Raw genomic sequence first — 13,660 nt, 5'->3', positions numbered from 1 at the left:
GTGAGCACCGGGGCCGGGACTAGGCTGCATCCTTCACTCTGCCTGCCACGCTCTGTGCTGTGGCTGAGCGATCCAGAGCCAAAGACCTGGATAATCCATCTCCATCACTTAAATGATTATCCCCATTAATCTGGCGTAAACTAATAAAGTCAACAGTGCCAGTGCTTGCCTGAACTTCATTAAGTCTTTAGTACGTTTAATATGGCTTAATGTCCTCGGCTCACTGGCTGCTGCTGTCTCACCTGGTCCTCCACTCCCCAGGGAGCTGCCAGAGAGACTGAGGCCATTTATGTCAAGTTTGGTTTACCTGTTTTTTCCTCGGACATCTTTTCAGAGTAAGACGATGTCTGTTGGTATGACGTGCATAGATAGTGGAAAGGAGAGGAAATAAGAGAGAATGAGCCATAGAGAGAGACTGCGGTGCTGGAGATTTAATTTGCCCAGCCAGGCCTCAGATGGGTCCCAGCAGTTAAGGGTTTAATTTGGCTTATCGCATTATAAAGACGACCCGGACTGAGTAATCAATCATCCACCTGTCAGAGGGACAGGCAGTTGTCGTAAGCAAGAACGACTTCCCAGCATGAGGCCATTTTAATTGCCAACAAATTGACTGCTTTATTGGTTTGGGGAATGTCCTACTAAAAGTTTGCCCAATTAAAGCCTATAAAAGGTGAGGTCCGCTGTGTGAGATCTCCCCAGAACCCACCCTCCGAGTCCTTGGTAGAGGAAAGCTTATGGGGTGGCTGTTACGGTGCCATCATGGGTCGTGTTGACACTTGACGGCTGAGTGTGTTTCCCCTGTAAGCAAGTGGAGGGACGTCTGCGCAGTGTTAGGAAGTGACACTGTTTACTGGGCTGAGTGATGTCGCGCTGACTCCGACCATTATGCAGCTAAACAGAACATAACTCTCGCTCTCTCCCACTGTAGAGCCCGCTGCTGACAAAATAAGTGCCGGTCCCAATAAACAAAAAGAATAAGATATATGTATACACTTCACCATCAGATATTTATGACCCTCTGTATACCATGTCAGTGTATCCTTCGTGTTAAACAATAAAATATACTGAAATAAAAATATAATTTTTAAATGAAATAGGTTATTTTAAAACCAGAGATCCATCTCTATGCAGAGATCCATCTCTATGCACAGATGGATTGTTTCCTTGCCTCAAATATCAAAGCCCAAAAAATCTTAGACAGCTTCTCAGATTCTATGTGGGATGGGAAAGAAGGAACTTTCCATAATCCCAGAAGAGACACAGCAGTGGCTGACTCCAGCTTCCTGCTTTGGCATAGCTACTGCTGTCAGTAAGACTCTCACTGGTTGCTTCACTCATATTTATGGGCTTGGTACAGCAAGGTTAAGCCCCTGCTTCTGTTTGGCCAGATTCTGAGTGCTGGCTGTCTCGTCTGTACTTGTTTGTCCATAGAAGCCTGTTCTACAGTCTCATGTAGAAAAGAAAAATGAACAGAATTATTGTCAAGCAGACCAGAAAATGCTGCAATACCTTAACTAATACTTTATTTTAAAAAACAACAACAACAACAACAACAACAAATAAACAAACAAAATGGTTTGAGTTTTTCTTATGAGCTGCAAATGTTACAGGGAACTCAAGCTGTCGCTGAAGGCCTAATCCCTTGTGTGTTTTGTTTCTGCGATTCCTCTCCTCAGCTATCAGATCTACCACCCCCAAAATGGGTGCATTTTCTTTTCTATGTACCATTAGCCCAATCAGAGATAGCCTTTGACCTCTTAGAGTGCTGAGGCTCCTGCAATTCTAAAATGTGGAACTTATGCAATAGTGTGGCAAACACATGTATGCACTCCCTTTACTCCTACAGTATTACACAGAAGCAATTTAAAAAGTTCTATTTAACTCATTGGACTGGCTGCAAACAATGTTAAAATACAGTAAAGCCTTGTTTACCAGTTTTGTTTTATTAATGAATAGGAAAAAATAAGGAGGTGTCAGTGTTGGGCAGCGGTAAAGCTGAAAGGTGTAGCAGTTGAGCCCATGCACTTTGCTGTTGGTGCAGAGGTGCAGTGTCAGAGGAGACACTAAGCCCTGGCCCACAGCCTCTGTCTATCAGGCGGGATCATTAAGTGCACGGTGAGGCCCCTGAGGCCAGGGCAGGCACCAGCCAGTCTGTGCCGATGTTTCTGTGTTGGACGTTTGGGCTGGCGGATCTGTTTGTTATGGTGTAGCAGACTGCATAATTGGGAAGAGGGCACAAGGAACAAGGCCAAACGAATAAAGCCGAGAGCAGCCTACCTGTTGAAGGCAAGGCGTGATGACAGATTGTAGTGTCTCCCGATGCTCTGCACAGGGTAGGGGTCTACTAAAGGGGACTAATGATCTCACCCAGCTGCACTATTTGTAGATATTGTTTTGGAGTCAATGGTTTAATGAGAAATAATTGCCTGCTTTTGTAACAATGCAATTATAATATTTATGTAAAGCTGCTTATGCATTCAGATGGGATGGACCCGTGTTGAAAATATAATAAAACCAACAAAAAGAAAAATTAGGTTGCATAATATGTAGTTTTGATTAATAACATCCCTCTTTTCAGTAGAACTGCTGGACATCACTTATGTTCCCTTATATAATCTTTTTTCTCCTTTCTTCCCTCCTTATTCTCCTGCTCCAGTGACTACACTCAGCTCCTTCAAGGCTATTCACACCATTAAAAACTTTTACCGAGCATTTTATTTAATTTAGCAAAGACCCATTTGTAGTGTCTAGCCTATCCCCCTTACCAAATAAGTTAGTGTAGCTATACAGAAATCAGGCCAATGAGCTCTCTGTCAAGCACTGGAAGAAGAAGCAAATGTGAGCTTTAATCTAAACAAACAACCCTTACACGTTTGGCATGTTAAGACTATACAATAACTGTTATTAAAATACCAATTTTCTATCCTCCTATAAACAGGTTTGTGTCTCAGATGATAGTTATTAATTTCACAACTAATTTTTAAACTTATAAAAAAAATTGGATTTTCAGAGGTGATCTTTTCACACTTTCTCACAGAACCAACAGCATCAAAATTCTGTACGTGCTTTTCGGCTCAGGCGGGGCGGTTTAGATGGAGCTTTAGACAGCGCTGCAGTGAGGAGTACGCTAATCCACCATGATGGAGAAGGAGAAGTCCCCTCTCTGCCTGAGTCAATGACACTCAGTGGAAGGCGGGGGGGGGGGGGGGGGGGGGGCACTTGCATGTAATGACCAGTAGCTGGTGGGATGAATCCATCCATCTCTGTGAAGTAAACAGGCCCCAGCTGGGGTGCTGTGCTTAGAATGGGGAAAGGGAAGCAGGGCTACCCATCGAGCCTCCCCTAAATAAAACAGGCGACAGGATGCGCCTGCACTAGAGAGCACCGGTACACCAGCACTAGCAGGGAGGACCAGCTTCCGCTGTCATGGGTGTCAAGTCCCCCATCAGACACAGAGTGAGTCCACATGGTGCCGGGAGCAAGCGATGAGACTTCCCATGTGTTCATGGGAGATGGGAGAGGGACTTCATGGCAATAAATCTGCTGTTTAATTCAAGCAGTGAGTCATCTGTCTCTCACAGGCACCACAAGCATGACACTGAACCTCAGGAAATGCACATCCTTCAAAGGGAGTTAACTTTTTAAGAAATGGGTCAGTTTCAAAATGAAAGTGTGTTATGCCAGAAAGAGATAAGATAAAAATGTACTGATAAATTAGAGTTTGGTACTGATAAATTAGAGATTGCTTCTCTTGCAATCAGAAATACCATCTGAAGCAGTTGTGGGGGAACACATGTAGGCCAGACTGAAGGAGGCTCAAGAGGAGAGAAAGCATAAACACCAGCTAAACAGCTACAGGCTCCTAAAAACAGTGATGGTTCAGGACTATTAAACCACATTGTAAAGCATATTTGTGAAAGAAGGGTATTTGTTGTATTTTAAAAACCAAAAGGCATAAAAAGGAGTCTACTTTATTAGTGGTTATAACGTTGCAATATTCTATACCTTTGGGCTTCTCCAGATATCAGAAGCTAGCTCAACAGTATATTTCAGTATAGTTTATTCTTTATTCTGAAACCCATGCAGCATAGACACAATTCTGACAAGATTTTCTGAAATCCTCAGCCCTTAAAATGATTATGCACTTACTGTAAAAGTTCAAAAATTGTATATAGTTCATATCCATGCAGTTAGAAAAAGATCCATTGTTGTCCAGGGCCAGATAGGATACATAATAGTTCAACATCAAAGTTTACATCAGAATTTTGCCCAGGATATGATTTAGACTATCTTGGAAATTCTCCTGAGGTTGGTGTAATACATTTTTATTGTGGGTATATATGTGAATAGTATCTTTACATGCAACTTTTTGATAAACTTGCGATTGATGCATATACATTTAAGCATTGCTATAGTTATCTCTACATGTCAAACAGTATTCCATTGTCTTTCTTATGTCTAACCTTCTCCGCAATGTATCAACCAGTGTAATATAATTTGAGAATGATACCGTTCAACCATTGTGACTGGCATTATGTCAAGTAAAAAAAGTCATTACAAACGAAGACACAACAAGTTAATGAAGGCTGTGTCCCTCAGCACCCCTTCTAAGCTGGAACATGATCAGCTTTTAGATTTGTAGTTTATTCAATGCATCTTTTTTCCTCCCTATTTGGTCCATTTGACCGAAGGTTCTGAAACAATTAACCAATATGCGCCTTTGCCAAAAGATTTCTTTTCACCCAGTCATAAATTATTCCAGGTTCTTTCGGTGTAATAAATGTGTTTGTGATAACCAGATTGTCCGATAATGTGTTCACACTCACAAAAGATTAAAGGCACCAACATACAGGAGTCTCAAATAGTCTTTTATAGATTTTGTATATAAAGTGTTTGTCATACCTCTTCCTCGGTACAACTCAATACGGAAGACAAAAGCATGGTTAAAAAGACAGGTGCTTTCACTTTTTTGTGAGTGTGAAGCTAATAATGTACATTTCATATTGACATTTGTTTGACTTCAGACTGATTCTAGCCCTTTTGTTTATGATAACAAACATAGTAGCCATGCACTGAGCTGAGCATTTCATTTTCCCAAACTATTTTCTTGATTTTCAGAGATTTTCATTCATTAATGTACTAAATAGATGAATTTGGGACTCTGCCCTTCATTTCTAGCAAATCCAAAGGGTTGGTTTGTTCTGAACTAACCTTATAGTTAAAACATATGTACTTTGGCTGCTTTTCAACTACATGACTGATAAGCACAAATTATGTTAATAGTTTGTTGTGTGTACATGGGGTGGGGGGGGGTGTATGTGAAACTAATATCAAACATAATATATAAAACTATAGGTTAAACATGCCAATTTAAATATTTTTGAAAGAACTATGTACTAATTAAAAGTGATGTGATGAGGATCCATCATTATGTTAATATGGAATGTCTATGTACATTGAAATACCAAATTAAACTCACATTTACCCACTTCATAGGTGATGTTTATTATGTTTATATTTAATGGTGAGCATATTTCTGACACTTTAAATGTACTGTAACAGCATCTTAGTGACAGCTTGGATAGTCTAACAATAACTGAGATGTTTTCCAGTTATTTTATGTTTCTGTCATACTTGTGGTATATTTGACTCTTGGATAATTCCTTTGTTTTACAAATAGGTCTACAACTGCTCTGATCCTTAGCGCAAAAATAGTATAAACAGTAGAACTACATAGAATCCTTTGGTTAGTTGCTTTGTGTACTGGTTTCTGACTTCAGAGCTCTGTAGATGAATTTTAGGAGGTGAATATGACCCCATTTCCCCAGGGCAGACACTTTGCTGAAAGTGGCTTTAATAGATAGTAATTTAGCAGATACTTCTGCTTATTCTATGAGGATTCTATTTGCCTACTAATCCCACTGATATGTTGTGTCTGTTGCTCCTTCCAAACTCAATATTATGTGAGAGAACAAAATTAAGCCTTTACGGTCATTACATATAGTGGTAGTGGATAGATTAAAAAAACCTCAAAGTAACTCTCATGCTACTATTTGTGCCACAAAGTATAATAAAATTTGCTGATTACTTTTGAGGTTTTTGCAATTATTTATTTTCACTAAAAGTGCTTAAATTACACCTTCTATACAATGCTGTTCATTACCACTCATGCCATAAAGAACATTGCAATTTGCATGATGGCAGTATGGTCCCAACAAAAGTTATGTTACATATTGGGACATCTCAGATTTCTGCACTTTAAAGTTTCGGGGGAAAGAAGTACCTTCCTATGGACTAATTTAAGCAGTTGAGCAAACGACGATTTTCACTGTAATGACAGACAGAAGTTGTAGGCAAATACAGTCTTTATCATTAGCATAGTTTAAAATACTAACCCATTAGTCTTTTTGTTGTTTTCGTGGTTAGCAAACCTCACGAAGATATTGAAACTTAGACAGTAAAATCGATTGTGTTATATAGAAATGTGTAATCCGCAACTTTCACAAAAGCTAGTTTCCAGTCAATTCATACAGAACCAAAAGCAAGTAACGAAACTAAGAGATATCAGAAGAGCTGCGTAGACCCAGACACGCGTCCTAAGACGCTTTATTACAAGGCATTTGATTTTTAGACTAAATTCGAATAGATCGTATCCACTGTGGTGTCCCGTCTAAAGACTTCCTTCCAGCAAACAGTAAACTCTTCACACTGACCTGAAATGTAAAATATGTATTTTAAAGCTTATTTCAGAGGCTAAATATAAGCAAGAAAATATTATTGTTAACTATGTCACCAGCTCTGTTGTGCGCTCTCGACTGCGGTGTCTCACTAGGAATGAAGCTGTGTGAGGAATGAAGCTGATTGAAGCGGCGCCAGTGCTCTCCAATTCAGATGGCAGACAGTACGCAGGTAACCCGGCTTAAAGAAACACGATCGCCTACATTCGGAGAGCGAATGAACACTCGTTGTTAAACAGGTACAAAATAACAGAACAAAGATGGGGTGACTGACAAAGAAACCACTATTTAACCCAAGTAATCACAGTATTCAATATTCATAGTTTATATTTGCTTTAGCTTTGATTTTATCTTTGAAAGACCCACAGAGGTGGCAGACGTCATTGTAAACATTCTGAATCTGTATTCGTGCTTAATTAGAATCCTCTGCTATACGTGCACATGTTGTTCTCGTAATTAGCCTAAATATTACCTCGCGAGTCCAAGACTTGTGCGTTTTTAATCAATTGAGTCCAAAATCGCGTATGTTAGAGTAGGCTAGATTAAATATTACTTTTAAAATCTACGTTCTTTCAGGGCAAATGTGATTTACAAGACTGTACTAGATATTTTTTATTTAGTGCATGTGGAATAATTATACTGATATAGTATGTTATATTGTTATTAGGGTGCTCATATTAAGCTATTTATTAATGTTTCATGTTAGTCAAGTGGATTATCTGAATCTACTGAAAATGTAATACTTTTAATCGAATGAGTCACGTATTAAATATGGAATAGTGTAAACTAATAATACTTTAGACTAATAATAGTGTAGACTAATAAAACTTTAGTCTACACAAACACAAGCTGGTATGGTTACTGAATTACTCTTTTTTAAAGGTAGGTATAGTCGCATTAAGGTCAACCATTTGATTAAAGTTTTAGGCTGGTCAGCTATGTAGTCAGCTGAACGTAGAGACCCATCATATATTAATACTGTGCTCTAATGAATCATATGATAAATGACACTATAGTTTTTCTCCTGAATGTGTTTTGTTTTCCTGTTTTGTAAAGGAAAACCCCAAAGTGTGATACATAAAGTACCCGATACATTAATCGTATAAATGTAATGTTTTCATCTCAGTCAGTGCGTATGAAAACCGCATCCACTTTTGCAAATGAAATTCATCTAACATCAAAGTATGTTTAAAATGTCGATTACTGATTAGCAAACTATCACTCGTTGTTTTATGTCTGTATTCATTTGTGTATTTATGACTACACTGTCAGAAGTAAAAAAAAAAACAACCCCAAAAACAATTCAAAACATCAAACTCAGGTGACCGTTTTAATATAGCCAGTGACCCCTAGAGTAATCAAAAGTGATCAAAAGTGTTTTCTACTTTAGTTTGTTCCCTTTTTGACGGCATGAGGGTGGGGTGGGGTTCTCTGCAGTCCATTTGTAGACTACTAGTTCTATTGAAAATGAAGAATACAGAGTATTTTACAAACACGATTAACAGGTTTTTGAAGATTTATTTGATGCAAAAGGGGAGATAGCCTATCTCGAGTTAGTGATCTCTCTCTCTGAATTTAGATTTGTATGTAAACTATATATTCCGAGTTATTGACTAGTTTATTGATTTACTGACTTGCAGAACAGTATAATAGTTAACTGCCGCGTTATGTTAAATGTTTCCACACACTCTGTTCCACACTCTAAATTCCACACACTCGACAAGTTGTATTTCATTTAACCGACTTTACTTACAGGAAAGGCTAAGAAAGTATAAATTAACTCAGTGTAATTCTTCTAACATTTTAAATAAGATCAATTTATTTTTTGTGCTTTGGTAAATGCATTCCTTGACCTTCGATTTGCTAGAAGAGCTAAGAAATACATGGTTTATCCACTTTCACTAAAGGTGGGCGAAATGTATCATTTTTATCATTGTAAGTGCTAACTAAGTACGTGATATTGAAATGACTTTTAGTTATTTGGCATTGTTTAGTCTCTTCTCGAGATCCTGTTTTCTAATCGCACATTTGTCGCTTAACAGGACTATCGTATTGCTTGTTTAGGCTACAGAAAATGCACTTTGTAGTGGCCACCATGTCATAAAGGGGAATATTTGTTTTTGTCTTGTCTTAAAGGGGACTGTATTCCTTCTAATTTCTTTAGCCAATTGAGTCCCGAAGCCTAAAACTGGAGGCTTAATCTTACCCGACCTATTTGGCATTTTGATTGATGCTCCCGTGGCTCCATCCGGTAGGCTCGCTATAAGCCAAAAAGGAGGTTAAAAAAAGACAAACGACAGAAGTTCAGCCTTTCTCACACATACTCACGCAGTCATCGCTTTTAGATAACGACGATTCTAGACCAAACTGCACTCCAGTAGCTGGCTGATTACGTGCGCGTCGTGGAGAAACCACGCGCCTCTTCGGACCATGGATAATATAGGAACGCATCTCCACCACACGCAGGTAGACGCCATCAGTTTCGGGATCGATCAGATTCTGAACAATGCAGACCAGGGGAGCTGTATGATTTCCAGCCCCAGAATGCAGGATTTGGACTACGGCTTGGGGAGCATTGTCAGCACCGCTTACAATACAATGACAGGCAACTACAATAACAACAGTTCTGGCGGATACAGCGGCAATACGTGTGGCGTTGCTTCTCTCGGTAGCCCGTACAATATGAACATGGGCATGACCGCTAACGGGAATAGTCTTAATTCGTCGGGGGTGATCCGGGTGCCAGCGCACCGGCCGCTGAACGGCGTTCACTCATCCATTCCCACAAACGGAGCAACGGTGCCAAGTATGGGAAGCGTGGGCACAATAAACAATCTCACAGGATTAACATTTCCATGGATGGAGAGTAACAGACGATATACCAAAGACAGATTTACAGGTAACAACAAAATATGTGCTTTAAAATCCATGAAATGTGTTACATTCTAACACAATAGCCTAACACAGTTGTGCTAAATATTGTTGGTCTGATACCGTCTTTCATTATTTAGTCTTAAAAACACATAATAGATCATTTAGCAGTCATAGTGATTAGTTATATAAAATCTAATAAACTCTGCATAAATGTTAAAACGTGGAGGACCTTCACATTTTTAACTGATCATTTCAGTCCTACATGCATAGCTACCTATAAAGCGTTAAAATAATATAACACCAGTATAAAATGAATATGTTAAAAAACTAATCCCATTAAAGAACAACTTCTTTTATTCGACGATTTTATGGTCGTTTGGGTCTGTATATGGTTGATGTTTTAATTTAACTTTCTCAATGATTGAACGGGCAGCGCAGACTATGAAATTACTAAAGGCGTGTTGTGGAATTACAAAATATAGCCTGTTTTTATTAAAATGATTATTATTGAATTTATTCAGATGCGATGCGCCGCAGATTAATTAAGAGACAGGGGACTGCATAGGCCCAGTCAATTAGCCAGCAACCAGCTGATGAGTAATTATACTGGAAATTATCTAGCCTAATTTAAGCAAATCCTAGTATACTAAATTAAGGTTCATAAATGGAACAAGTTATTTATTGTATCTATCTCGAATAGTATATTTCTTTCATATGCTTGCTTTGCTGAAGTCCTCCTTCGCTAGTGTTATAGTTGTTAGAACTGTATCTCTTCCCAGTAGATTGGTTTCTTCACTGCTCCTCGTCACTGCTCTATCGTGTTGCTGATTTTCTCCGCTTGCTTTCGCCTTATTCCCCAATCTAGTGGCCCTCTCACCCTTCACTGTAACACGCCGTATAGGTCACCCATACCAGAACCGGACACCCCCGAAGAAGAAAAAGCCCAGGACGTCATTCACTCGGCTCCAGATCTGTGAACTGGAGAAGCGCTTTCACCGTCAGAAGTATCTGGCGTCAGCAGAGAGAGCAGCTTTGGCGAAAGCACTTAAAATGACCGATGCTCAAGTCAAAACATGGTTCCAGAACAGAAGAACAAAATGGAGGTAATCTTTTATGCTATAATCCTTGTCTCAAAAGTGAATCTTGTTTATATAAAATGATGTTGTCTACGCAAATGTCCGTTTTGTACACGCAAGGGAACCGGCGATTCCTCTTTGTCTTATAGCATACATATGAGACATGCTTTCAAACCTCCATGGAGAAAATCGTATTCTAATCCATATCGCTGTTTGTAGTACAGTTTTTGTATATGTATTTTATCAGTTATAAAATGTTTACATCTAGGCTACATTTAATCATTTAGGGAAAGCTCTTACTCATTTTCCCAAAAGGTATTATTGCAAGTTAAAAGTATTCATTGCCCTTATTCAATGCTTTATATTTATTTATTTGTGTATTGTTTATTTTTAGGTAAATAAACAATGTGGTGGATGTCATGTCAAATACGACAATCTATGTAATTTTCTTAGGGGTCATGAAAAGCCGTAATAACTGCATACTTGTGTTTATCAAAAGGCATTAACATGGTTTCTTTTGGAAAAGTCTCAGGCTCAGAGCAACTTTCTTACCACATAAAAACAAACAGTTTATGTGTTTAAATACAGATTTTTTATGAATAGCCTCAGATTTTACATGAATAGCCTAAATCACGCATATATATATATATATATATATATATATATATATATATATATATATATATATATATATATATATATATATATATATATTTCAACTTCAAAATATTACAGAGACGGAGCAAACACTTCCATACCTATATTTCAAATGTTCAGGAAATCAGTATAATTCCAGATAAACTGTCAGTATTTCTATTTCTGCCATTGTTTTTCTCATGTGCGCTCAGGAGACAGACCGCTGAAGAAAGAGAGGCCGAGCGACAGCAAGCGAACCGAATCCTGATGCAACTACAACAAGAGGCCTTTCAAAAGACAATAAACCAACCTGTAACCCCGGACCCGATCTGCCTGCACAACAGCTCCCTATTCGCATTACAGAACCTTCAACCATGGACTGAAAACACGAGCAAGATCAGCAGTGTTTCCAATTGCGATTAGGAAGATTAGCTATTATCTTTTGTAAACTGAAATAGGCTATGTATAGAATTTAATAATAGCCGAATTGCGTTAGAGCCACATTTTCACCACATACGCCCATTGCTATGTGGCAGTGTACTATCGTATTTATTTTTTTCATAGCTTTGTTATATCACCAATCTGATACCCAATTACATTTCCACATGTGAAAACTATTTCATGAAACATGAAAAAGATATCAGTTGATTGTAAACACCCATAATTACCCCAGTGTCGAAACAACGTGTTTGTAATAAGTATTTTACTCACACAAGTATTATTATATATTTTTATACACAGCATTTTTGCACGTTTTCCGTATGTCCTTTGTGGACTAAAGCAGGCCATGCAAAAATTATCGTCCGTGTTGGAAATGACTATTAAATTGAGCATGAACTAAACAGATAGCTTAATATTTTTTCTTTTTTTTCGTTGGTTGTATCTTTTAGGCGAAGACGAAAGTTGGTCATTTGAAGCACTTATTATGGAAGTAAATTACGATCTTTAAATAACAGCTCACCATCAAACGAATCTTGACGTTCTGTAGTATAGTTTGGATATGGTTTAGTTTGTGCTGGGAGAAATACAAATCCTGGTTCAGTCTATTCAAGATCATTTTAACCTCTTATTCACAAAACGCGAAAGTCGGTTAAAATATATATTAATTCAGACTTACTCAGCACCCTGTGCTTATTTTTTATTAAATTTTTTTTTGCCACTGTGCTTAAAGATTTTTACATCATATTTGTATTAAAGATTTTTACAGCAGCCTAAATCCTAAATGAAATAGTTATTCAAAACTAGTTTAATTCTGATATAAATTAAATTAAAAATGAGGTTTCTTTTACTGCCAATAGCCTTCCACTTTCTTCAGTATTTTTTATCATCAGTGAGACACCAATGTTTCGTGGTTTATGTTGTACAGGAACCATGGCAACACTGTATAGGTAAGTAATTTTAGATTGGTATCCGGCAGATATATGATGCATATCCCCTCAGCGTGAATTACTGTTTTGGCTGCATGATGAATGTATGTTCTCCTCTTTGTATAGGGAGTGTAACAGTATGTTTGTGGTATTAACTATGTGCAGATGTGAGAGTGTTTCTGAAACTAACCAGGAGCTTTCCATTGCTGCACCAGTGGAATGTAGGTTTAAGTTTCATCAGCACTTTGCAAATACTACAGTGTATTAAATGTGTCTATTTAAAATGTCCTTAATTTTAAGTGATTGGAAGCATTCTAGCATTGTCAAAAGGGAAAAGAAAACTTATGGTGAGCAAACAAAGACATCTTTAATTTTTTTATAGACCTTTAATTTTGTTGTGAAACCCATACCTTTGGTGATCTCAACTTTCCACAAAGGGAAGACTGCGCTGCACATGATCAGGAAATAAGTAGCTACTGTTGTCAGCCACATTTTAGCCTTTGCAGACCCTTGAGTTGCCTGTCTGCCAGGAAACTAATAAGGACTTTAAAATGATATGCCATGCCTATGCTACACCATGCATATGCTACACCTTACTGTGTTTATAGTTACTGCATTCACCTTCTGCAAAATGAACAAATCTTTCTGCCCACATATTTTCTCCTTTTTTCTTTTTCCTTTGTCTCTTTCTTGTTTTCTTCTTCAGTTCTATCGTCAAGGCAGGACAGCGTGTAGGATCCAGTATTCAGCTAATGAAAATTGCAATTAAGAGCAAGGCCGGGACCTATAAAACTATAACTGTACTCATGTAGGCTGTGGCTTTACTTTTTCATAAAACATCTAAGGCCAAGCATGCAACCTATATGTCAGCTGTATTGTTTTTATTTCATACTTTCAGTATTCCTTGTCATTTTCCTTCTTGGATTTTGGAAAATGTTGTTTTAAGTGTTCACAATTAATAAATATACTA

At 38.0% G+C, this 13,660-nt stretch overlaps 1 protein-coding gene across 1 annotated transcript; it reads left to right on the top strand.

The window, feature by feature from the left end:
* The first annotated feature begins 9,167 nt into the window (after window positions 1–9,167).
* tlx1 (T cell leukemia homeobox 1) lies at window positions 9,168–11,746 on the top strand. The gene is made up of 3 exons (XM_027022978.2): window positions 9,168–9,636; window positions 10,477–10,714; window positions 11,536–11,746. Exons 1-3 carry the CDS (start codon window positions 9,168–9,170, stop codon window positions 11,744–11,746), a joined length of 918 nt encoding a protein of 305 aa, XP_026878779.1.
* Window positions 11,747–13,660: the final 1,914 nt, after the last annotated feature.

This window comes from Electrophorus electricus, chromosome 11 (assembly GCF_013358815.1).
Source record: "Electrophorus electricus isolate fEleEle1 chromosome 11, fEleEle1.pri, whole genome shotgun sequence".
Classification (NCBI taxonomy): domain Eukaryota; kingdom Metazoa; phylum Chordata; class Actinopteri; order Gymnotiformes; family Gymnotidae; genus Electrophorus; species Electrophorus electricus.
The sequence above is the reverse complement of the archived record's forward strand: the minus strand, read 5'-3'. Positions and strand labels throughout refer to the sequence as shown.

What these genes read in the sequence shown, in the direction of transcription:
- tlx1 (XM_027022978.2), top strand. Translation starts at nt 9,168, where the DNA reads ATGGATAATATAGGAACGCATCTCCACCACACGCAGGTAGACGCCATC. An exon ending in TACCAAAGACAGATTTACAG is followed by an intron (nt 9,637 to 10,476) that starts GTAACAACAAAA and finishes TCCCCAATCTAG; the next exon opens with TGGCCCTCTCACCCTTCACT. An exon ending in AACAGAAGAACAAAATGGAG is followed by an intron (nt 10,715 to 11,535) that starts GTAATCTTTTAT and finishes ATGTGCGCTCAG; the next exon opens with GAGACAGACCGCTGAAGAAA.